The sequence below is a fragment of the Cornus florida genome, unplaced genomic scaffold, assembly GCF_030987335.1.
Source record: "Cornus florida cultivar Cherokee Brave unplaced genomic scaffold, ASM3098733v1 CherokeeBrave_3.0.0_Hap2_Chr10, whole genome shotgun sequence".
NCBI classification, from domain to species: Eukaryota; Viridiplantae; Streptophyta; class Magnoliopsida; order Cornales; family Cornaceae; genus Cornus; species Cornus florida.
The window spans coordinates 80,372,110-80,396,829 of record NW_026775580.1 but is presented as its reverse complement, the minus strand read 5'-3'; the positions used below and the strand labels follow the sequence as shown (position 1 = coordinate 80,396,829).

Below are 24,720 nucleotides of genomic sequence, written 5' to 3'. Positions count from 1 at the left end.
ATGTTTATAACGATATTGTTTTTTTAATTTGGAAAAAAAACAGGAATAAATGCAGTAGGTGAGGATGGTGAGAAGTGGACATTGACAGTGGTTGGAGATGTTGATCCAGTGAAGTTGGTTAAACAAATAAGGAAGAAAACAGGAAAGGCAGTGGAGGTGATGAGTGTTGGACCCCCAAAGCCCAAGTCACCAAAGCCTTATGATGATATGAAACCCCTTCCTAGGTGTTGCAAAGAGTGCCAGCTTGTGGTTGTCACCTACTTACCCTATGAGGGTGGATTCTGCTCTATTCTTTGAGACAGATTCCAACCCTCCTTGTATATTTTGTAATTTTACTTTTGAATATGTGTGTGTGTGTATATATATATATATATATATATATATATATATATTTACTTTAATATGTAAAAAAATTGTCTTGTTTCATCCAAGAAGAATTTTAATTAAAAATGAGTTAAGTACAAAAAAAAATCCTACGGTGTATTATATACCAAATGTGCAAAAATCCTCCTGTTAAAAAACCACCCTACATTTTTCAAATAGAGCAAATAAAGACATTTTCTCAATTTGAAAGCTGAAATACCTAAAATGCTCTAAAAAAACATATGTGCCCAAATTTGATTAAAGATATTTTGGAATTTTTATTAAAAAATTAGTCAAATTTGACTAGGACCAAGGGACAACATATTTATTATATATCAAATTTCAAATTATAAAAATTTATATGCACGTACTAAATAGCAATTTGTTAGTGGAATATTACGGGTTGGATGAACTTCAACAAATTGCAAACTGTAAGTAGACTTTGTTTTGATGCAATTTACAAAGGTGAAGAATGAGTTCCCTGCAGCCTTGTAAAATGTGTAAAATACCTGCAGCTGGTTTTAGTTAGATTTTAGGGCGGAGAATAGAGAGTCGTTAATTAAATGGTGGCATCATATACAGGAAGTGTTTATCTGTAGGTCTAAGCTCAACTCCACTTAACAAATCATTTTTCCAAATTCCAACTTCATGGATACATTTGTCTAAGCCTTCCTCAAACTACATGTTGAATATATTCATCTATTACGCACTATGTTAGAGTCGCTTAGAAAAAATGAGAATCTGTTTTTTGACACTTATTTTTCTAAGTGTTTATTATTTTGATATTATTTCTACAACTTAAATTATTTCGATTCAATAAGTTATTATTGCTTGTCAAATTGTGTTAACACAAGTGATGGATAATTTCATTTTGAAGATTGAACATAAAAATACATGCTAAAACTCATAAAGAAACCCAGACAAAACTTTGTAGAAAAATTCTTGAGATTAATGTCGAGGACAGCAATTCAACATGGTCAAATCTAATTAAAGAACAAAAAGGACAAAAGTTTGACTAAAAAGAGTTATTCCATCCTCAAATCTTATGAGCATATTTGGCATATTTTGTGATTTATAGGAGTACTATAATTGACAATGAGTTTTTGGTGCAATTCTAATTATCTGTGTAAAACGTTGATAGAGATTTTTTTTTTTTTTGGTCTTCATTTTGTGTAGGATCGTAGGCCCTGTTTGGGGGAGCTTCCAAATTTTAAAATTCCTTCCTTTGAATCGGTTTTGGAGAATGCATTTTGATGAAAGGAATTTAAAACAAAAAAATTGTTTGGTAGATGAATTTTTTGAAGTTCTTTTAATTATCCACATAATTTAACTTTGACAATTATACCCTTAATAATTCATGAATAATAGCATAGAGTTGACTTGATAAGTCCAAATAGGGGAAGGAAAAATAAATAAAAAATTAAAGTGATGGAATGAAATTACCTATGATGCATCAATGATTAATTGACACAATGATGATCAAGGTATACAAATTTACTCGATCTACATTATAGAAGTTTTTTTTTTTTTTTTTTTTTTTTTTCCTTAATAAAAGCGGAAAGAGATGGAAAGAAAAATAAAATGAAAGAGAGAGATGGCAACAAAAATATCATATTTTTGTTCTTATTTATAGCTATAAATTACTTTAAAAGTGGACCGGTAGCCTTTAAAAAAAAAAAAAAAAAATTATATATACATATATATATATATATTGTGTGTGTATATATATAGTGAGAAAGAAAAGTTATTTAGAATTCTACATAAGTTTAAATTTTATATGAAAGTTCTTTAATCCTAGAACTCTTTAGGCTTTAAAGTTAAATGGGAGTCTATAGTAATTTTTCCTGCACTCCTCGATGTCATTATTTTTCCTTTGTTGAATAGTTTTTCAAAAATATTTTTTTTAGTAAAGATTTGTGAAATTTTGCTCAGCATTTTAAAATTTATTTTTGGGTAAAGAAGGAATGAAAAGATGATACAGAAAGAGAAAGATTTGCAATGGAATTCAGAAATAGAAATAAAAATAGGTTAAATAATGGACAATATAAGAATTTTATATTTATTATTTAAAAAAAAGTGTGTAACTTACAGGAAGTCGATTACGAAGTATGATTTATTGGCTTTGTTCAATTTGGTTTCTAAACTACTCAGAGTTTTTAAAAGTTCATTTTAAAAGTTTTTACCAAACACTTTTGTTATTGGCAAAAGACTTTCTGAACTTAGAATCCCTCCCAAACAGACCCATAATATATTTGAAAACTTCAGCTTTTAATATATTTAAAATACAGTATATTACTGTGTATTGGGATAATGATTCTCAGAAACCCTAGATCTCCAATTTACATCAGACAAAGCTAGTTTGGAGTTTCTCCCATAATTTAAATTAATTTGAAATTTCCAGAAAATGACAACGAATTAATCTTGACCGTCATTTAAGAATATCCATCCGATCTCTCGTGACCTTGAATCAGAGTTATCAGACAGTACAAGATAGGTAGACCATGTACGTAGGGCCCACACCGGAAACGCTCCCGAATTCGAAAAACAAGTGAAAGCGCGAAAGCTGAAGACTCATTAAAATACTCCACAAATTAGAGTACTTATTAAAAACCAAACATCGAGGGAGACGATCTTCTCTCTCCTCACTCTCTCTCTCTCTCTAAAAAGAAACTCCAATCTGCTCTTTTACGGGTAAGATTTTCTTGATCTTCGCCTGAACTTTTTTCTGTACTGAGATTCGTTCCCTTTAATATTTATTAGTAGTATTCCTTTTCTCGTTGAATATATATATATGTGTGTGTGTGTGTGTGTGTGTGATTTAATTTCACCTTTGTTTTCCGTTGATTTCGAAGTAAAATATAATGTATAAGCATTTTGAAATTTATGGTACTGATAATTTTAATCTAGTTTTTCTTCAAATCTCCTCCATTTTGTCCTGAAACTTCGCGTCATTGTTTTTGTATTTCACTTCATCCAAGATTTCATTTTCAGCACCGTCTTTAGGGTTTCCATCTGAGTTCTTAAAGACGATGTCAACGCATTTGGTATGATGAATCTTGGCTCAGTGTAAGGCAGTAACCGTTTGAATCTGTTATTTTTAATTCAATTTTCCTTTACTCCGTTTGGTTGTCGAGAAAACGGGTGAAGGCAATGAACAATAAGAGCAGGTTGAATGTATGTTTAAGCTTCAATGTTGTTGTTTTTGTTTTTTCCTGGTGATTAGCTTCAATAACGTTGTTGTAATTGTTATCAGTATTCTGTTACTATATTTTCTGAGCATCCAAACAGAGCATTTGTGTCATTTTGTTATCTGAATGTTAAAATATGTCACTACATTTTCGTAATTACTATTGTTTATACATTGTAGCTTCAAGGTATATCCTTGTATTCAAATCATATCATAATGCTTTTTATTACTGCTCTTCCGTTTTGATGGCCTTTGTTTGGTTGCTTAGAAAATCACTGAAAGAGAGAGAATAAAGTTGTGACTGCAGTGTTCTATGGCATTTTCCTTTTCGAATAAAAAATACATAGTAATGACCACTTTAAAGGCCTCGTTTTATTAGTTGTATTAGCCTCAGTCAAGTGGTGTAATTTTTTTCTTTTCTTTTCTTAAATTGATACTTTATTGATTACCTACAGTCTAAGGTAATATTTTTTAGCAACCAAATGGGAAGCATCAAATCTATTTAAGAATTTTGATTCTTAGGCATACTTTTTCATGTATGAGTCAGTAGGCTCTGATGAACCTGACTTCAGTGATTTTGACAGTGTAGGATTTTAATTCGGAGCAAATTTTGGCAATGTCATCCATTTCAGTTGCGGTTTTGAACATCCAGCATCCTTTAACCTTCAAACAATCCAATACATGGTCAATATGTTGAGGTTTAAAGGGCTCAAGCTTTGTATAATCAGTGTCAAAACCATGGATGGAAGTTTGGAAGTTAAAGGGTGAGATTATGTCGAATTGAGGGTTAGTATACTGGTGTGCAGGATGAAGTCACACACACATTCAAAAGTGAAAGGAACCACTAGGGTTAACAATCAGCAGGTGATTTTTGAGCTTAAGCACCGAGTGGTTCTTGCATTAAACAAGCTTGCTGATAGGGATACTTACCAGATTGGGGTTGAGGAGCTTGAAAAAACCATTGAATGTCTAACTCCAGATGGGGTGGCTCCATTTCTGTCTTGCATTTTAGATACTGATTCAGAGCAGAAGAGTGCAGTTCGTAAGGAATGTATCAGACTGATGGGTACACTAGCTACTTTGCATGAAGGCAGTATTGGCCAATATCTTGGGAAAATGGTAGCCAGCATTGTTAAACGGCTTAAGGATCCTGATTCTGTCGTGAGGGATGCATGTGTGGAAACAATCGGTGTTTTGGCTTCTAAGTTGAGCAATAGTGAGGGTGAATGTGAAGGAGCTTTTGTTTCATTGGTGAAGCCTCTTTTTGAAGCCTTGGGTGAACAAAACAGGCAGGTGCAGTCTGGTTCAGCATTGTGTTTAGCCCGGGTCATTGATAATACCAATGATCCTCCGGTGTCCATCTTGCAGCGGATGTTGACTAGAACTGTTAAGTTGCTTAAGAATCCACACTTCATGGCAAAGCCAGCAGTCATTGAATTGAATAGAAGTATTATTCAGGTCAGTTTTTCAGTGATACAGTTGAGTGATACTGTTGACTTTCACATATTTTCCCAAATTTTCTGTTTTGCTTACTTTCTCACAGAGCATTCTGTTTAAGTAAGCTCAGTTTGTGTAATTAAGTGAAACAAAAAGGAGAAATAAATTCTATACTTGCTTGTCGATTGCTAGAGCCAGTAATTAAGTTTAAAAAACGATTATATGGTAGTAAGTTGTAATTTTCTTGCTTGCTGAAATAAATGTGTGCGCACAACAGCTTGGAAATGGAAAGAAAGGTCACGGGAGGGGTTTTAAATATTGAATCATTCCTGTTGAGTTACAATAATAGCATTTCAATACAACATCTAGTTTCACATACTTTTCGACAATACAAAGTATTCTCTCCTGTTTGATGTAGGTGGTACAACTTTAATTTCTTTTTAATTGTCTCAGGCAGGGGGTGCCCCAACACAAAGTGCTTTAAATAGTGCAATGAGTAGCATTCAAGAAGCTCTCAAGAACAGTGACTGGACAACACGCAAAGCTGCTTCTGCATCACTAGGAGAAATTGCTTTGAGAGGCGGATCCTTCTTTGGGTCTTTCAAGAATTCATGCATTCATTCCCTTGAATCATGTCGTTTCGACAAGGTCAGTGTTAATACTATCTGTAATCAACATCTGGAGAAGTTCCCTTTCTTGCAAATGCTTAAGTTGGATCCATTAGATGCTTCTTGTACTTTTATATAGGTGAAACCAGTTAGAGACACAGTACTGCAGGCCTTGCATCTCTGGAAAAGTCTTCCAGGGCCTGATACGCGTGAACCTTCAGAAGCTGGATCTTCAATTAAAGGTTTGGTGGCATGTCTTATAGAAGTTAATCCTTAGATTTGCTGTTCGAATCTACATATTTTATCTTCTTTAATATTCAATTAATTTGATATGCATAAATACTGTAGTTACTTTTGACAATATTCTTGCATCCTTAAAACATTTGACGTGGCTCTTATTTGTTTTTAGACTGATTTGTACTATTGTATTGCTTGTAAACAACCAAAAATCTAAAATATATTTACTGAATTCTGGACATTCTGGGATGTATATTAAGCAGTATGTAGACTATAGGCAGCTGTTATAATTAATCAGAGCAAATCAAGTTGAATACAATTGTAAGGAACCTGAGTTAGTGTAATGTAAGGTAGTGATACTATATTTACTCCAAGATTGATGATATGGAAGTAATCAGCTGAGGCAAATGTACTACATCATGCCCTTATTCTTATGTTAGAACCATCCCTACTAACTGCTGTATATTAGCCATGGTGTGCATTGAGTTGGAGGGTAATTAGAACTAATTGCAAGGAACAACTATTTAGGGCAGTTAGGAATCTCTAGTCTTTTAACTTTCTGGGAGGATTAGTGGAATCAATTGCGAAGCTTCATTTTATGTTAGCTTAGATATTATTTTGTAGTAGGATTTTAGCTTAACGTATTTGATGAACAATGTTAGTGGTTCGCTAGTTATTTGTTGTATTATGTGGCTAAATCTATAGAATTGTCTTTTGCCTTTTCCATACTTTTCAAAGTCTTGCTTAAAAATTTGGTAATATATAGCTCTCTGTTTATGATGGTATGTTACATAATCATATACTTCCTGCAGAAAATTCTTGTAAGGGTGACTATGGTTCTATTTCGTGTGCTGCTGAGTCCAGATGGAAGGATGTCCCCCTTACAAAAGTTGGTACTGGTTCAATTAAGAAAAGGGTTCCTCTCTCTGTCAGAAAAGCATGCCAAAATTATGCTGAAAATCCTCAGCGTTCAGAAGCAAGTGATTGGCCGATAGAAATTGCAGTTCCAAAAACCCATTGTGTTTCTATAGCGGATGTCCACAATGAAGAATCTGAAGGTAGTTCTGTCACTAAAACATTTGAAAGAATGAGTGCTGTTATCACAAGCCCTCAAGATGTTGATTATGAATATGTGCCAATGGATGATAGACAGGAATGTTCTTCTGTGACTAATCTTGTTGCTGATAACTTTGAAACCAAGTTTGTGACAGTTTCTCATGACTGTCTTGAGGAGGATGGTAAGGTCAAGCCAATGGGAATAAATCAGCAGTTTGCAGCTGAAGAAATTAGCAGTGAAGAACATATATATTCCGCAAACTTCCGGGATCGTAGAAGTCTTGATTCCACGGTTACAGAATCGAGTTCCCAAACCATGCGCGGTTGTTGTTTGCGAACAGCAAATGAAATGGTTTCCGTTCGAAAGCAACTTTTGGAGATTGAAAACAAACAGTCGAACTTAATGGATTTGTTAAAGGTAATTGCTTTTGTTTAGTGGGTATTTTATAGGTTCATGGCTTGATCATTGAGCAAGAAATTCACTTGAAACCACATGCCTACAATTATGCACTCTAAACTTTTAGCTGCGTTTCTATACATAAAACATTTGAGTTTTTAAAGTGTAACCTATTTCCAGTATCAGCATTAGGATTAAATTAGACCAATACAATTGGCATCCAGTTTTGAGAAGCACACGGAAAGTCACTCACCCATGCACACACCATGTTTTGTTGGCAGCAAAAAACTCAAGACGTAAAAAATTCGGCATGCCAGTTAATTTGGAGAAAAGAAATATTAAATGTTTGCATTCCTGTGAATTGATTTGATATTTTTTGGCATAGTTATTTTAGCAATAGGCATTAACTCCATTCCTTCCAAATAATCAGTGTATATGCTAACCTGCATCTCGTTACATAGTATTCTTGTTTTGGGACTTCTGTTGTTTTAAAGTTAAATATATTTTCTTCTTTTCCCTCATATGGGTGCTGAAGTTGATGTTTTATTCTTTTTTCTTTTCAAGCATTCTTATAGTCTAATGACCTTCATTATCTCTCTTTTTCCCATTACTTATTCAGGTTTTTACAACCAGCACAATGGATAGTTTGTCCATGATACAATCACAAGTGTCATGTCTAGAACATGTAGTGGATAGAATTGCTCAGGACCTTGTTCATGGAGGGAGGTATTCTGACCAAGCTACTTCCAAACTTTCGAAGAAGAGCTCAAGTATTGCTTCTCCTAGACTCTCTACATGCACTCCACGTCCATCTATAGATATACGTAATAGACAGCCTTCATTATTAATGAAAAATCCCGAGGTTTGGGAGGAAAAAGCCTTTTCTAGTAGCAGATCAAGCAATTCTGCTAGACAAGGAATGGAGACGTGGACAGATCACAGGGTAAAATTAAATAGAAATCCTGTAAGGAAGGGCAGTCAAATAAGTTCTGGACATAAAATCAATGTTGGTCAAACAAGAAAGAATGATGCTATCTTTGCTCCCATTTCTACTACTGATACCAGACAAAATAGTCCAGAAATCAGTAATAACCCGTGGGAATTTGTGAAAGGTTATCTATTGGAAGGGGACATCGACTCCGCATATGTGGAAGCTCTATGTTCCGCTGAAGAACTTGTTCTTATTGAACTTCTTGATAGAACCGGTCCTGTCCTGGAAAGTTTATCACACAAGACTGCCACCGATGTTCTAAGCACTTTGGTGTCGTACCTCCTAGAACAAAGATTTATAGATTCCATAATCCCTTGGTTGCAGCAGGCAAGTTTATTTTCTTTCAATTGCTCTTACAACTGGTTAAGTTTATTGTCATTATTTTTGTATGTCTTAGCTTCTCTTTCATCCAATATATGAAGTGCTGCTGGATAAGAGTAGTTTCTATGTTCTCTCATCTCTGAGATATGTAGTGGATTCAAGCATTGCTTGGAGTCAGTTGGCATGTTCTAATTACAGAAGAAATTGCCCTGGCAACAGTTGAAATGTGCTTGGGCACCTAGGCAATTGTACACTGTTGTGGGATTGGTTGTCTTAGCATCATTACCAAGTCACTTTTATAGTTGGAACATACACCTCGTCTAGGGTCCAACTGAGCAGTTATGATGAGTTTTCAACATGTACACTGCAAATGACTTAATAAAATGATGTATAGCAGAAAGTAGTCAAAGTACTTTGGAAATGCACAACAGAGGAGATGATTATAGAAAGGAAACTAATAAGTTTTCCATCCAAAATCTCTCTCTACACATTTGATGGTATTTACACATGGGTAAACACCTTTGAGTCTGTGGCGATTTTATAGTTTTTAGAGTAATTTGTCTTCACTGGATTATTGTAATACAAATAATGGATGATGAACAATGTTGATTTATATACCAATATACTATTTCATGTGTGATTTTAGCTCGCTCTGTCTCTTTCTTCCCACAACCAAAAAAAGCACATACAAGTACACACAAAAGACAGTCATCTTCTCGTCTTGCTTTTCTTGTTTAGAGAACTTTTATGCTGTGTAACTTAACATTTTACTTGAAGTTTTTCAGTTAATAAACTGCTAGGGTCTATGCAGACACTCATAATTTACTTGCAAGGTTTTCATTTAATAAACTGGTAGGTTTCCATGAACCCCCCAAACTCTCTCCCTCTCACTCACACACACACACACACACTACTCTCCTTATGCACAATAAATATGTTTTTATTTGAAAGATGTGTTTTTAAATCCCAAGAAAAGTGAATTGCTTATATATTGTGTTTCAGATATAACTTTGTCCCATTATGATAGCTCCCATTTCTGTAATTGGCCTCATTTTTTGTCTTTTGAACAAATGATAGAAATGGTTTTACATTATTGCCCCACTTCTGATGACGGTTATTTTACCTTTAATACATTAATAGAGTACAGAGTGTTGTATGTGACGAGAAAGTATTCAATACACTGGGTATACCGAGAATATGTAGGCAACCTTTCTTTCTCGCCCTTCTTCCAACTTTTTTCAGATAAGGGGCTAATATAGATGTTCTTTCTTAGTACATTGCCTTTCATTACCAACCTGTTGTCTTAGAGCTCGAAGTTACCTGATGTTCGCTACTAGTATCAAATAAAAGCGGGAGGAGAGATGTTAGCCTTTCTCTATTAGTAAGCACTCCCCTAGTTTTGACCTAATGAGCTTTGTTTCCTTAGCCCAGTCAATGTTGAATTGCTATTTTCTATTATCAAGGGAAATGGAGAATTTTCATTGGTCAGGACTACATAGTAGGTACCCTTGGGGTATTGATAATTTTTCTGTATGTGACATATACATTGTGTCAACTTATTAGATGTGCACCACCACAAGTGCCTGGCTGTTTTCACAACTTTGCCACACAGAATGATAGATAGGAAGAATGATAAATTGACTTTTGTAATCAGTTAATTGCAGAATTTGTTGTTTGGGAAATATATATATATATATAGATCTTTCTTCCTGAAAATTGGACCACTGAAGTTGATTTACAGAATTTGGTCCAAACAGGGAGGCATTTTCAAGAGTAGGAAGTAATGATGGTCTTTTGGATCAGTGTTTACTACGTCCTCTCATGATCCCAACAATCAAGATGAACCTGTTTTTTAGGATCATGACCATACTTTTAGTTTTAGATAGTTTTTTTGAATATTAGTGGATTTTTTAAAATATTTGATTTTTTTAATTCTTCCAAATTTGAGTTAGATAGCAAGACTTGTTGACATTTCCTTTCGTTACTGCATAAATAAATGGAACAATGGTTTACAGCAGAAGTATCAAGATTTAATATTATCCTTATTTTAGGTGGTGGACCTGAGTTCTATCCATGGACCAAATTATGTTGTTCTTTCTGCAAAAGCAAGGAGAGAATTTCTATCTGCAATTCAGAAATCTGCCAACATGGAGTTTCCCAACCTAGCAGAGAGAAGATCTGTCATGCAGCTAACAATGAAATTGCACCAGATATGGGGTGAGGCAACTTGTACACATTTAAATTCTTTTAATTCACATGTTGCATTAACCAATGTTTAACTTCAGTTTTATCTCTAATTTAATTCCTGGATAGATATGAAAAGAACTATTGAATGAGAAATTTAAAATGTCTCGGAATTGAATGAGAAGGTTCATATATTGAAGTCATAAATCTTTAGATAATTAAGACAGCCAGTTTGGGTAAATAATGTCAAGAATTAGGCCTGTATTTTGTCTACATCCCATTAATTGGGACTGCACTAGGTAACCTTTTATAAATCCTTGCATGAACCACATTCTTGAAGCCCCTGTTAAAGTTGTTGAATTTCTTTTAAGTTTTGGGAATCATAGCTGAAAAGAGAGATTGCAGTTCTTTTATAACAAATAGTTATTATGTATCGGGAAAATGAAAATTTTATTTTCTTATGGCCCACATTTTTTTCTCAAGGAATTTAAACCTTGTTTGGTAAGCAAAATGTTTCTTGCATTTGTAGTTTTTAGCATGGAATTGTAAAGTATTGAATATGTTTTAAGAGTCACAATAACTTTTTCTGATTTGGTGTTGATAGCTCAAAAGATAGAACACACATGAAAAAGGCCAGTTAACAGGATACCAATACTTTTACTTCCTAAATGTGTGGAAGGCTGTCTTTGATCAGTCCTGAGATAAACTACACCGGAAAAGGGAGTTCCAAAAACATAACCATTGCCTTCTAGGTTATAGATCGGGTATTTGGCATGAACTATCAAGAGTTCAAGATACAATGGTATATACATACTGATACCAAAGTATGTCTCTGGTCTTTCCTTCCCATAGCTGTTGGACATAGTAGTGGGTAAATGATCCTTATTTCGCTTGACCAGATTTAGCACACTTACAATTCTATTAGAGTTGCAAAGAACAAAAAATCCTTTATTTTGCTGGGCTATTCTTGAATTCTTTCCTTTATTGTTATGTCGAGTGATTGACCAAACTTGAATACTAAATCGGTAGCTATTGGTCCTTCAATCCCATACTTAGAGCTAGTGATTAAATTTCTGGAGTATTACTGACTAAATGTTGTCTTCTCTATGTAGGAAAATGCTCCTGAGAAAAAGCTATAATCAGTGTGCCTGAGGATTTGCTGATGTGAAGGAGAGAACTTCTGTACCATTCTTGAATTCCAACCTCTATATATGGAGACGATGAAAAGTGTGTTTGAAATGAAAAATCGAATCTTTTAAATGACTAATTATGCGACACTGGTTCCTCTCATCTCTATGTTCCAAGGAGAAGGTTTGGTTTGTCAACTGTGTAGTTTTCAATGTTTGCTACTTTGCTCCCTATGCTGTTATTTATAATGCCAATGAACGTGAATATATAGGAACGTGAAAATATAGGACCTTGGGTAGATCATTATAAGTGCCCTATTTCCATCTTAGGCACAACTTCGAAATAAAAGATTAGGGGCTCAATATAAGTTGTCATTTTAGATAAATAATTAGAAAGGTATTAACTACAAAGCTTGAATGATGTTATGCTCCATTTGATTTGTTACTCAGAAGAAGAAAAGAGGAAAGTAAGAAGAGAAGTTGTTACTCAGAAGAAGAAAAGAGGAAAGTAAGAAGAGAAAAGGAAAGAGGATGAGAGGAGTGTTCCTTTTCTCTTCTCTTCTTACTTGATTTCAGTATATGTATTTGGTATACATGAGCAAAAAACAAACTTGATTTTAGTATTTGTATTTGATATACATGAGCAAAACCAACACTATAGATTATGGAGTAGTGATATAGAGTTCGAAAGTTGGATATATCCAATTGCGTCACACATAAATATCGTCTAATATGTTGAGAGTCGGAATAATTATTATTTTCCAATCTCAATTAACAATTGCATCTCTGGTTAATTAATTGCATCTCTAAGGTTGTCAAGTTGGTTTCTTGGGAAAATATTGGAGAGAGGAGAGAGAGATTGGGAGATGAGAGCTTGGAATCTCTGAGCGGGTTTGAGAGAAATGACATTGTCTCCTGGCTTTTTTTTCCCCTCTATCGCTTGCCTTTTCATTTGCTTTATTTTCTGAAATAAATTGAACATATGTAGGGCATTTGTTTTAATGTTATGAAATGTCTAATAAAAGTTCTTTGAAAAACAGGTTATAACTTAATAGTACTTTTTCGTCTTTTAAACTAGAAGGCCAAGAATTCAAATCTCTCAGTGTTAAATATATTTCTTTGATTTACAAAAAAAAAAATAAAAAACGATGTTTATTTATTGCAATAAAATTGTGGGTAAAAGAACCCTTACCATCAAAATCTCTCAATGCCCATACCTGTAGGAATATTTTCTATTATTGTGACCTTGACCCGATCATGATTATGATCATTCTTATGTAAAAAGAAAGAATGACTCGAAAGGAAAAGACAAATGCATATATGAAAATGAAATGCCAACTAAATTCATATCGCGTTTGGTAGAATAAAATTCACACCCTATGATCGAAATTGAAGACCATATTAATTAAAATAAATAATACAAAGTGAGGATAACATCGGATGGGTATGATAAAACTCTTAAACATCCTCTGGAGTCTAGTATACTTTCGTACCTATATCTTGTCCACTTGATTCGCCGATTTTTTTAGTGCTTCAGCTAATCATCATAAAACACATTCATTCTCCAAATAATATAATCTGCCAAGGAATTGAGTTCCATGGGTACAAATTCTATATCAACTAATCGTTGCTAGATATGATTGAACAAATGTTTCAAACTTAAAAAGAAAACTAACATTATACCAAATGTATTCTGCGTATGATTCAACCACATGTGCTCCATCTATCAAATTTGTATTTTTGACCTATTTTAATTTCAGTATCTCTAACTTTTTTACTAATGTTGACACCCATTTTGGCATTTGGGTTGTAGACCCATTTTGATTCATGGGCCATAGAGGATATTTGGTCTATGGATTTATGATTGGGCTGAAGATGTTTTGGAGGCAAGGACGTAGATTGTGAGAAGACATTGGGCTGAAGGATGCAGTAAGGAATTCGGGCTTGGAGGCATGGATTAAGCATTGGACTTGGGCTGCAGATGGGATAGCATTGGTGTAGTGGCGTGGCAGATTCTACACAAGGACATTACTAATCAGGTTGAATATTTTTTTGAACTTCTTGAGGAATGAGATTTATGTGATTTTTTGAGTTAGTGTTTATCTAGGATTAGTTATTTTTAAAGTGGTAGTTAGTAAGGCTATCTGTAGGATTTGTTTAGTTTGAATGATATAGAGTTTTATTGTAATTAGAATACTTCTTTATTTCAGTCTCGTTCTATTTCTCTCCTTCTCTATTTCAGTCTCATTCTATTTCTCTCCCTATATCTCTTTCTCCCTATCTCTTCTCTCTATCATTTTTCTATATCTATTTCTTCCCCTTTTTATTCTCTTGATACATTACTATATATTATTCACTGATAAAGTCCTTTTAACTAAGGCATTATTGAACTCAAAAGAGGAATTTTTATTGTTCCCTTTTTCCTCGCATCGTCTGAAAGTCAACTTGCTCAAAGGGACTAAAGTTGACAATTTACACTTGAGATGGTTCTAGCACGCCCACACTACATCAATTTGAGATCGGTTCTAGCCAGCCGATTTTAGCGTTAACATTTTTGGCATGCCCGATGGGACCCATCAGGTGAGTAATTATAGTAAATATGCCTCCAAAGCTAAGAAATTCGAAAGGCGTGACTATAGGTGACAATATTGGTGAAGAAAACCAACAACTCGGCGTTGGTGATGATGCCGACTCATCTATTCCATCCAATCTTCCTTTGGGTCGGGTACTAAAATCGATTGTGCAAAAAATTGATACCCAGCAAGCACAGATCAGTGAAGTAAGGTCTCAGGTGGGGGAATCAAATCAAAATTTGGTTTCTCAGATACATGAGATGAGGTCAATGACTGGGGAATTAAATCAGATGATGTACGCTCAAATGGAGAAGATGAATCAAAGGCTTGAAACCAGTATATCGGCTAATCAAAATCGACATAATCAAGCCGAAGCATCTTATATTAATAAGTCCATATTTCAGCGTATGACGGCACCATTGATACATATTTCCCAAGGGCCTCAAACAAGCACCGTACCGCCAAGTGCAGTACTTGGTATTAATTTCGGCAATGTGCCGAATCATACACTCGGCATGCCAATGGGGAATCCACCAATCTTATCAGATCCACCAGCAGTGAATACTGTGCCGATGTACCGACCACTAATGAATGGTCAGCATTATCAGAATGTGCAGCGTCCACATATGCAGCCAATTCCACCAGCGAGAGATCAGCAAGAAGTAGTAGGCAACCTAAACCAAGGTAGGGCTAATCCATTGATATCTCCAGCGACTGCTGGGGGGGCAAGTAAATGCCAATCATCAAAGGGAGTGGGTTAATCCATTCATTCCGCGGTACTCAAATGATCCTCCAGGAAGAAATGCAGGGATTGATAGGGCTCAGATTTTGGCTTTAATACAGGCCAAAGTAGCACAAGGTCGCAGACGTGCTCGGCCAGTATGTAGAAAGCCCTATCCTGATCATGTCGATGCTCATGAGTTGTCTAGAAATTATCGGTATCCCGATTTTTCTATGTATAGTGGCGAAGAGAATTTCTCTGCGGTGCAGCATATTGCAAGGTTCATCGCACAATGTGGAGAAGCAGGTCCTAGCCTTTGGTTAAGGATGAGGTTATTCTCCAGCTCTCTTGCCGGGGCGGCGTTTAAATGGTACAGTAACTTACCGGCCAATTCTATTCAGACTTAGGATGAGATAGAGGAGACGTTCCATACCCAATTCTACCGAACAGAGACAGAAGCTACGCTGGCAGACATATTTCGATTATCTCAGTTGCCGAGCGAATCGGTTGAGACTTTTGTTGCCAGGTTTAGAAAGGCTAAACTCAAATGCCGAGTAAGTTTGCCAGAACCAAAATACATCAAGTTAGCATTGAATGGTCTAGACATTGAACATCGCAAGAGGTTTGACGGGGTTGAGTTTCAAGATCTCTTCGACTTAGCAGACAGGGCTTCTCGGTATAAAAAAATACTAAAAGAAGAGAAAGTGAGGAAGAATTCTTCTAAGGGTACTTGGTATAAGAATCCTAATTATAAGGTATTCTCGGCAGAAGTTGGAGATGAATTAGAAGTTGATGTTGCAGAAGTCAATATCAAAAAGCCATACGTTTGTGAGGCGTTGGTTAAACCTAAACCGACCATGAGGGGCAATGCATCATCAACATCAACATCGGCAGCAAGGAAAGGTCCTGCCGATATCGGGAAAAGTTATTCTTTCGACTTGTCGAAAACAAATCAAATCTTTGATCACTTGATGGCCGATAAAATGATATCTTTTCCTAAAGGGCATAAGATTCCATCGGTAAGTGACTTGAAAGGAAAAGAGTATTGTAAGTATTATAACTCTTGGAACCATGCTACTAATGATTGTACTGTTCTACGAGGTGTATTGCAGAAAGCTATTGACGAAGGTACTTTAAAATTCCCGGAGAAAACTTCAGAGACCATGAAGGTGGATACTAATCCATTTCCTACAATCATATCTACAAATGTGATAAGCTTAGCCAAGCGAGAGAATCGGCAGAAGGCTGAAAAGATATCTGGTGAGTTCCTTTCATCAACTGCGATACCTGAAAAGATGGCAGAACTGCAGAAGCAATTAAGGGAGGCTTAATTAGCCTTGATTGACCATGACTGTTACCCAAATTGCAAAGGAAAGCAAAAACTAAAGGAAGATGTGCCAATGGAGGTTCAACCAAAGAAGAAAGGAATTCTTGAGAGGCTTATTTTCCCATTGAAGCCTGGGGAAGAGCCTCGGCAAGGTGGTCCTAGCAGCAGTCATTTGAAGGCGGGAAAGTAAACTCGGTAAGTTTATATATCTAGCCAATTTCATCCCCAAAATCGACACCCCAGTTTTAAGAGGCAGTCGTCGGTTCAGTCAGAAATTTGGGTACAGAAAGGAGCCGATTCATATAAAGTACGAACTGTGAAATCAAGGACAGACTCAACTAAAAATAGATGGACTCGAGTTAATCATCCGAAATTCCCTAAAGCTAAACAATATTAGAATGGGGGCCTAACTCGATCTCAGAAACGAAGGGAACAAAGGAGAAGGGCTGAGGAAAAAATGAAAGCTGAGGAAAGAAGCAAAGTAGTGTTAGCCGAGGAAATCGGCATTCCAGATAAAGATGAACCGGATGAGGAGCATCAGCCAACGTGGCCCAGACGCAACAATGAGTTCAAAATTCAGTTTGGTAGTTTCCCAGATGAGATATCATGTAACATGGCGTTTGTATTACCAGCAATGTTTCAGGCTCCATCGGCATCAAATGCAAATACTGAGAAGAATGAGAAAGAAACTCAGCCGATTCAGAATTTATCAATTCTTTCTTTAAAATCGGCAGAGAAAGTGGTTTTTGAGAAACCTTTGTTAGCAATGACTCAACAGCTCAAGCCTTTGTATGTTAAGGTATAGGTAGAAGGTTAACCTATTAATCGAGTCTTGGTAGATAACGGCTCGGTTCTGAATGTTATTCTAGCAAACACATTAAAGAAACTAGGAAAGAGTATGGAAGATGTTATTCCTACTGATGTAGCAATTTGTGGTTTCAACGGAGGCTCTACTAGCACTAAAGGGATCCTTCCCTTAGAAGTAGAAGTTGGAGGTAGGACATTTTTTGCGGCATTCTTTATTATTGAATCTACGGCTTCCTATAATTTGTTATTAGGCCGTGATTGGATTCATCCAAATATGTGCATCCCATCATCATTACACCAGATGCTAATTTTTTGGGATGGAAATAAAGTGAAAATAGTGAATGTCGTTGATAAGCCATTTGTGGCAAAAGTGTACTTGGCAGATGCTGTTTTGTATGACGAAGAATGTGTTCCTATTCGATTTGTGGGAACAGGAGCCGATGGAAGACCAACATCGGCAACCATGAGAAGAAGCCTTGCCGATCGTGAAATCGGCGAGTTACAGCAGGAGAATTCTAGGCCGAAGGTAGAACTCCCTCGGCTTACTTGATGAACGCTGAAAAATGCGTATTTAAACCCCTTAAACATAGGCATTCTAGTACCTTTATCTATCTTATTTTGCTATTTTAGATTGATTTCGTATTATTTCCATTTTCAGGCACTTATCCCGAAAATAAGCTAACTCAGCCAAATAAGAGCTTAATTGAAGCAATTCTGGGATTAAACAAAGAAAAGAGCAAAATGGAAGAAGAAGGAAGCAAATGAAGTCAAAGGTGGGGGAAGCAGCAAAGTTCGATCGATCCAAGTTCAAGGTTCGATCGATCAAACAATGATCGATCTCAGCACTTCGAGATAGATCCAAGCCTTGGCCCAAAAGCATAAAGTCCAAAAGTTCGATCGATCCAACACCATCCTTCGACCGATCGAACACTTTTGTCCTTATTCAAATGATTGATCATATCCACAGCTGTACCACCCACTAACCACTTTTGTCCTTTTCCCATAAATATCTCTCCAAAATATCTCGGATTTGTCTTTTCCCCAAAAGCTCAACTAGTTGGATCGATCCAACCTAAGTTCGATAGATCTCAGCCAGTTCGATCGATCCAAGTCCAATGTTCGATCGATCGAACTTCCTCCAGTGCAAAAAAGTTAAAATTTCATCTCATTGAAAATTGTCCTTTATCCAATGATTAGAGAATATTGTGTACACGATCCCAGCTCATTTTGGGTGTCATTTTGACCTACCTATATAAGGATAAAGATTGCTTTTTACAAGGGAGAGCCAATATTTTTTTCATATCATCTCTTGAAGAACAAGCTTAGAGGAGGAGGAGGCTAGAGACACCATTGGAGTTCTTCATCAACAAGGAGCAGATTTCAACCATGGAGTTAGCCCTTGAGGGTTGGAGCAACATTACCATGAGTGGCTAGACATCCTCTTGGGGCTAGAGTTAGTCCCAAGCATGCTTTCTATATCTTAATCTTGTATATTATTGAGAGATTAGCGTTGTAATTGATGTTTTGACACTTTGATATATATAGATCTTGTTTATTCAATGATTTATGTGGTTTAATGCTTCCAATTGATCATTTCATTCTATCCATATGTCTATGTATGCTAGAATAGATGTTCATGTGCTTGTCTCTAGATTTTGTATTATTGATGCATGTCTATGTGTATTGATGCTATAGATTTGGAGATTGTCAAAACATGGTGCTTAAAGGAATGCTCTTGTGATTCTCTTGATGGTTCATACTTATTCCTTGATAGATTATGCCTCTCCCCTAGTTTATTTTCATGCTAGTAGTGTAGTTGTAGTATAGTGTTAAATGGGAGAACAATCCATGCTTGTTGTTTGATATTCCAAGCTTTTGAATGCAAGTAGCATATGTCTCTATCCTTGTGTTGTATTTGGATTGTGAGCTTAATGAAATGATTAATGACTTGTTTTGATCTATTGTGCCTTTCACATGTTGTTTAGACAATATATGCTTCATTGCTTAGATATATTGTGCCTTTCACATGATGTTTAGACAATACATGCTTAACTAGTCATCCTTACTTGTTGAATCAACCAAATGCACACACACCAATATTACAACACAACATTTGCCCTCATTAATCACTTGTCAATGGTATAGAAATGCATTGCTTGGTGGTGATCTCTAAACCCCAAGATCTCTCTCTCTTACTTACTCTTAATTGCATTCTTTTGCTATCACTTAGTTTAATTTAGTTGCTCTCTAATCAACCAACCAACCAATTGTTTGATCACTCGACCTACTAGCCCTAATAACGATTCCACGACATTGCTCGATCCTCACAAATCTCTTGGGACGATCCCTACTCACCCTAGCTATATTTATAGTGAAAGGTAGTAGTGGCTTCTATAAATGTAAAACTCTTGGCCTTCGTCTTATAATGCACACACTCTTCAAGCTTGACGGTGGTGCAGCATACACCGATCATTACTATAATTGAAGAAGAAGTTTTTTACTGAAGCGAAACTTGAAAGAGAAGAAGCTCGGCAGCAGGCCTTTAGGCCGCTTGCATTAGGTTACAAGCATACATAGCTGAAAAACGGCTAGAAAAAGAAGTAATAGTAGAGCCAGGACCATTGGTTAATCTTACTGAAGTCGATCGATTCGATAATGAAAAGTTGGATGCAATTCAGTTGGAAGACTTGGAATTGGCACTGGCTAAGCTCGATGATCTTAAAGCAAAAACTCAGGATCCTTTAAAGGAGGTGAATTTAGGCACTGACGCAAAGCCTAGACCAACTTACATCAATGCACTGTTAGAATCAGAATTGCAAGCTGAGGTTATCGGCATATTGAAGCAATACAGTGATTGTTTTGCTTGGAATTATGAGGAAATGCCGGGTTTATCCAGAGATTTGGTGGAACATTGGTTGCCCATTAAAGATGGCTATAAGCCATATAAACAGCCACCTCGTCGAATGTCTCAAGATGTGGTAAACAAAGTTAAAGTGGAAATCGAACGATTATTGGATGCTGGCTTCATTCGAACTACAAGGTATGTTGAATGGTTATCAAATGTAGTTCTTGTTATCAAGAAGAATGGAAAATTACGTGTATGTGTGGATTTCCGAAACATAAACCTGGCAACTCCAAAAAATGAGTATCCAATGCTGATAGCCGATCAACTGATTGATGCGACTGCAAAGCACCAAATTATGTCTTTTATAGATGGACACTCAGGCTATAATTAGATTTATATAGCTGGGGAGGATATTCTAAAGATAGCTTTTAGGAGTCCCGGATCGATTGGAACTTTTGAATGGGTGTTAATACCTTTTGGGTTAAAGAATGCTGGTGCCACATATCAGCGAGCCATGAATTCTATTTTTCATGATATGCTCGGCAAGTTTATGGAGGTATATATTGATGATGTGGTGGTGAAATCATTAACGAAAAAAGAGCACTTAGTCCACCTCAAAACATCTTTTAAGAGGATGAGGGCTCATAAGTTAAAAATAAATCCAATAAAGTGTGCTTTTGGAGTATCGGCAGGAAACTTTTTGGGTTTCTTAGTTCATCAAAGCAGTATAGAGATTGATAGGAATAAAGCTAAGGCGATTATTGATGCTAGTGCGCCGAGAAGCAAGAAACAGTTGCAGAGGTTACTTGGGCAAGTGAATTATCTTAGGAGATTTATTGCTAATACACTTGGGAAGTTACATGTGTTTTCCCCGCTACTCAAGTTGAAGCGGATGGAAGAATTCAAATGGGATGATACACATCAAAGGGCATTTGACCAGATTAAGAAATACTTGTCAAGTCCTCCTATCATGATGCTACCAAGGAAGAAATGGCCGATGAAGTTATATTTATCGGCTGCTGAAGAATCCATTGGAGCTATGTTAGCACAAGAGAATGAAGCAGGAAGTGAACAAGCAATATATTATCTCAGCCGAGTTTTAACTCTAGTCGAGTGTAGATATACACCGATTGAGAAATTATGTTTGGCTTTGTATTTTGCAGGAATGAAATTAAGAGTCTATATGCTGCCTGTTTTGGTTTATATTGTTTGTCAAACCGATCTTATAAAGTATATGCTATCAAGGCCATTAATCACAGGCCGGATTGGCAAGTGGGCTTTGGCATTAATGGAGTTCAACTTTGCATATGTTCCACAAAAGACAATTAAGGGAAGAGCATTGGCAGATTTTTTTGCCGATCATCCCTCCCCTGAAATTGAGTCACAAGTATTTGATGAGCTTGACTCAGCATCTATATTCATGACTCCAAGGACTTTAATGTTCAATGGGTCGAGTACTAGTGAAGGCTCAGGAGCTGGCATCGTGATAATATCACCAACAGGGAATCAAATTTCGTTTTCCTTCTTTCTGGATTTCAGGTATGCAAATAATCAAGCCGAGTATAAAGCATTAATTATTGGCTTGGAAATCCTGCTAGAGATGGCAGTTAAAGACGTCCACATTGTAGGAGATTCAAGTTTGGTGATTAATCAAATCTCAGAAGACTTTAGATGTTTGAATTGGCAATTAAGGCCATTCCATTCATTGGCAACCCAATTGGTCAACCAATTTCATAATGTAACTTTGGAATATAGACCAAGGGCCATGAATAAAATAGCTAATGATTTAGCGCAGACTGCTTCAGGAGTCAGGGTGCCGAGTGGTACGAAGGAAAGGATAATGAAAATTACACGCCGATCTCTTCCATCGGCTGAAACAAGAAATCAAGTTATGGAAGAAGTCTTTGCCACTGATGTTGCCGAGTTGGATGATGATGATTGGCGAATCCCTTACATCTTGTTCTTGCAACATCTAACTCCAGAAGTCGATCGAAGAATAAAAAGAAGTGCAGTCGATTATGTGCTTATGGATGGAGATCTTTATAGAAGATCAGCTGATGATGGTTTGTTATTTTAGTGTATCAGTAAGTTTGAGGGTTTGAAAATTATGGCTGAGATACATGAAGGGATATGTGGAGCTCACCAAGCCAGCATAAAAATGAGGTGGTTGATATGCCGATATGGATATTATTGGCCTGGAATGAGAAAAGATTGTATAACTTATGCAAAGGGTTGTATAGACTGTCAAAAGTATGGCCCAATGCAGTGAGTTCCAGTAATAGAAATGCAATTATTAGTTAAACCACGACCTTTCAGAGGTTGGGCCATGGATCTAATCGACAAGATTAATCCTCCTTCATCAAAGGGTCATCATTGGATTATTTTAACTACCGATTACTTTACCAAATGGGTAGAAGCCGAGGAATACGTATCGGTAACTCATAACACTGTGATACAGTTTCTGGAGCGACATATCTTTCACCGATTTGGCTTACTAGAAACAATTGTTGCCGATAATGGGTCTGTGTTTCGAGCAAATGAAGTATTACAACTCGGCATTGATATGCAAGTAAAAATGGTAACTTCCACACCCTATTATGCTCAAGGGAATGGCCAAGCAGAGGCTTCAAATAAAGTTGTTATTGAAATTATTGAGAAAATGATAAAAGACAAGCTAAGGCGTTGGCATGAAACCCTTTCAGAAGCTTTGTGCGCTTATAGAAATTTGAAGCGGACAAATACTGGGACAACTCCTTAACGGCTAACATTTGGCCATGATGTTGTGCTGCCGATGGAGTTAAATGTGAAATCGGCAAGAGTAGCTTTGCAACACAATCTTATACCTGCCGATTACAATCAAGCTATGCTTGCTGAGTTGGAGGATTTAGATGAAGTTCAGAAACTTGCTTTAGACCACCTTATGGTCCATAAAGCAAAGGTAATGAAGGCCTACAACAAACGGGTGAAGTTCAAGTCATTTGCAGCGGGTGACATGGTGTGGCAAACAATTCTTCCACCTGGAAAGGTGGATAGAGTTTATGGAAAATGGTCACCTACTTGGAAGAGCCCATACCTGGTTTACCAAGTATTGCATGGAAGAGTTTACAGGTTGAAAAATTTAGATGGTGAAATTCATGAAAGATTTATAAATGGAAGGTATTTAAAGAAATACAAACCAACTATTTTTGAACTTATGGAGGAAAGAAAAATCTCCTTTGGATCAAAATAGTTTGGATTGTGTTTGTCGTGTAAGTTATAAGATATATGTACACATGCAATAAAATTTCAGCATATTTGTAAAGATCAAGATATCGTTATAGCTCGATTGCTCAAAAACATCCCATAAAAGGCAAACTGTTCAAAACCACGTTACAGAGTTGAGTAAAGTTTAGATGAAAGTCTTTAAATTTGGCCTTCATGTCTGCCCATGAGGCCTTGGTGTTGGTAAACTTGAGTTCTGTTTGTTGTTTGGATTGTTCCAACCTTGGCATCTGAGCCTGGAGTGCTTTAAACTTAGGGGCAGCAACTTCTGCTTCTTTCTTTAGTTCTGCCACTTTGTTGCTGAGTTAGGATTTGTCTTGTTAAAGCTGAGCTAGTTGTGCCTGAAGTTTTTTCTCCCTAGCATCCAGTTCAACAGCTTCTCTCTTCAAAGACAGATGCAATTCTTTTCCATTCTTCAAAGATTGAGCAAGCAGTACTTTTTCTTGGGTTTGAGCAGCACAATGGTTGAAAGCTTGAGTGGACTCAGCATAAGCGGTAATCATAGAGGGGACTTGGAGTTGGAAGTTCTTGAAAAAGGACTGGTCCTCCAGGGAGAAGCTGGGGTAGCTACTCAGAAAGGAAAGAGTCTCGGTAAGTTCTTCCTTGAAAGAGGGGACAGAGGACAAATCTTGTTGAAGCATTTGGAGTAGTATCTGTACAGCTTTAATTACTTCCAAGGGAGTTTTAGAAGTTTTTTCAGGTGGAATTTCAAGAGACTCAGGATCTGGTGAGTAGAACACAGAATCGAATAGTGAATCAAGGGCTGCGAAAGAAGAACTCGGGTTGATACTGACAAGAATGGTTGGAGTAGCCAAGTCTTTTTGTACCTGAGATATGTTGGGTTAATTACAGTTGTTACAAGTCTACAAGAACAGGTTATAAAAATCATAACTTACTTCATCAGAGTCTCCACCTTGCTCATTAATTGATGTTGTAGCCAAGGGTGGAGAAAACACAGGGGGCCTTTGTTTCTGACCCGCTGATAACTCGATCTTTTCTTCTTCTCCAGCATGGTCTGTAAAAATTTCTTGAACTGATTTTTGTTCTGAAGAGAGTGGAGCTTCCTGAAAATAATGCCGATTTAGTTATATTATAGGGAGAAAGGGGTAATATATGAAGTCAGGCAAAAAAAAGATTACATTGGGAGATACAGCAGCATGTTTCCTTTTCTTGGATATAACTTCTTCGTCATCCACATCATTATCATCAATCAATTCAAAGTGTCTCTTGGCTCGTGAGTTTTTGGGTTTCTTCCCTATAGTTTCCTTTCTTGTTGTC

General features: G+C 36.4%; 2 protein-coding genes across 2 annotated transcripts; both read left to right on the top strand.

The window, feature by feature from the left end:
* Positions 1-2,984: 2,984 nt before the first annotated feature.
* On the top strand, positions 2,985-12,242 carry LOC132279517 (TORTIFOLIA1-like protein 2). The gene is made up of 8 exons (XM_059781508.1): positions 2,985-3,054; positions 4,135-5,008; positions 5,441-5,635; positions 5,735-5,837; positions 6,645-7,306; positions 7,905-8,603; positions 10,649-10,814; positions 11,894-12,242. The coding sequence occupies exons 2-8, from the start codon at positions 4,358-4,360 to the stop codon at positions 11,905-11,907; spliced, it is 2,490 nt and encodes an 829-aa protein (XP_059637491.1). The 5' UTR covers positions 2,985-3,054; positions 4,135-4,357; the 3' UTR covers positions 11,908-12,242.
* Positions 12,243-20,695: 8,453 nt separating this feature from the next.
* LOC132277942 (uncharacterized) lies at positions 20,696-22,258 on the top strand. The gene has a single exon (XM_059779781.1). The coding sequence runs from the start codon at positions 20,696-20,698 to the stop codon at positions 22,256-22,258; it is 1,563 nt and encodes a 520-aa protein (XP_059635764.1).
* Positions 22,259-24,720: the final 2,462 nt, after the last annotated feature.

Bases quoted from the DNA above. Each gene is read 5' to 3' on its own strand.
- LOC132279517 (XM_059781508.1), top strand. From the start codon at position 4,358: ATGAAGTCACACACACATTCAAAAGTGAAAGGAACCACTAGGGTTAAC. The intron at 5,009-5,440 runs GTCAGTTTTTCA...TAATTGTCTCAG, and splicing joins TGAATAGAAGTATTATTCAG to GCAGGGGGTGCCCCAACACA. The intron at 5,636-5,734 runs GTCAGTGTTAAT...ACTTTTATATAG, and splicing joins AATCATGTCGTTTCGACAAG to GTGAAACCAGTTAGAGACAC.
- LOC132277942 (XM_059779781.1), top strand. From the start codon at position 20,696: ATGAATTCTATTTTTCATGATATGCTCGGCAAGTTTATGGAGGTATAT.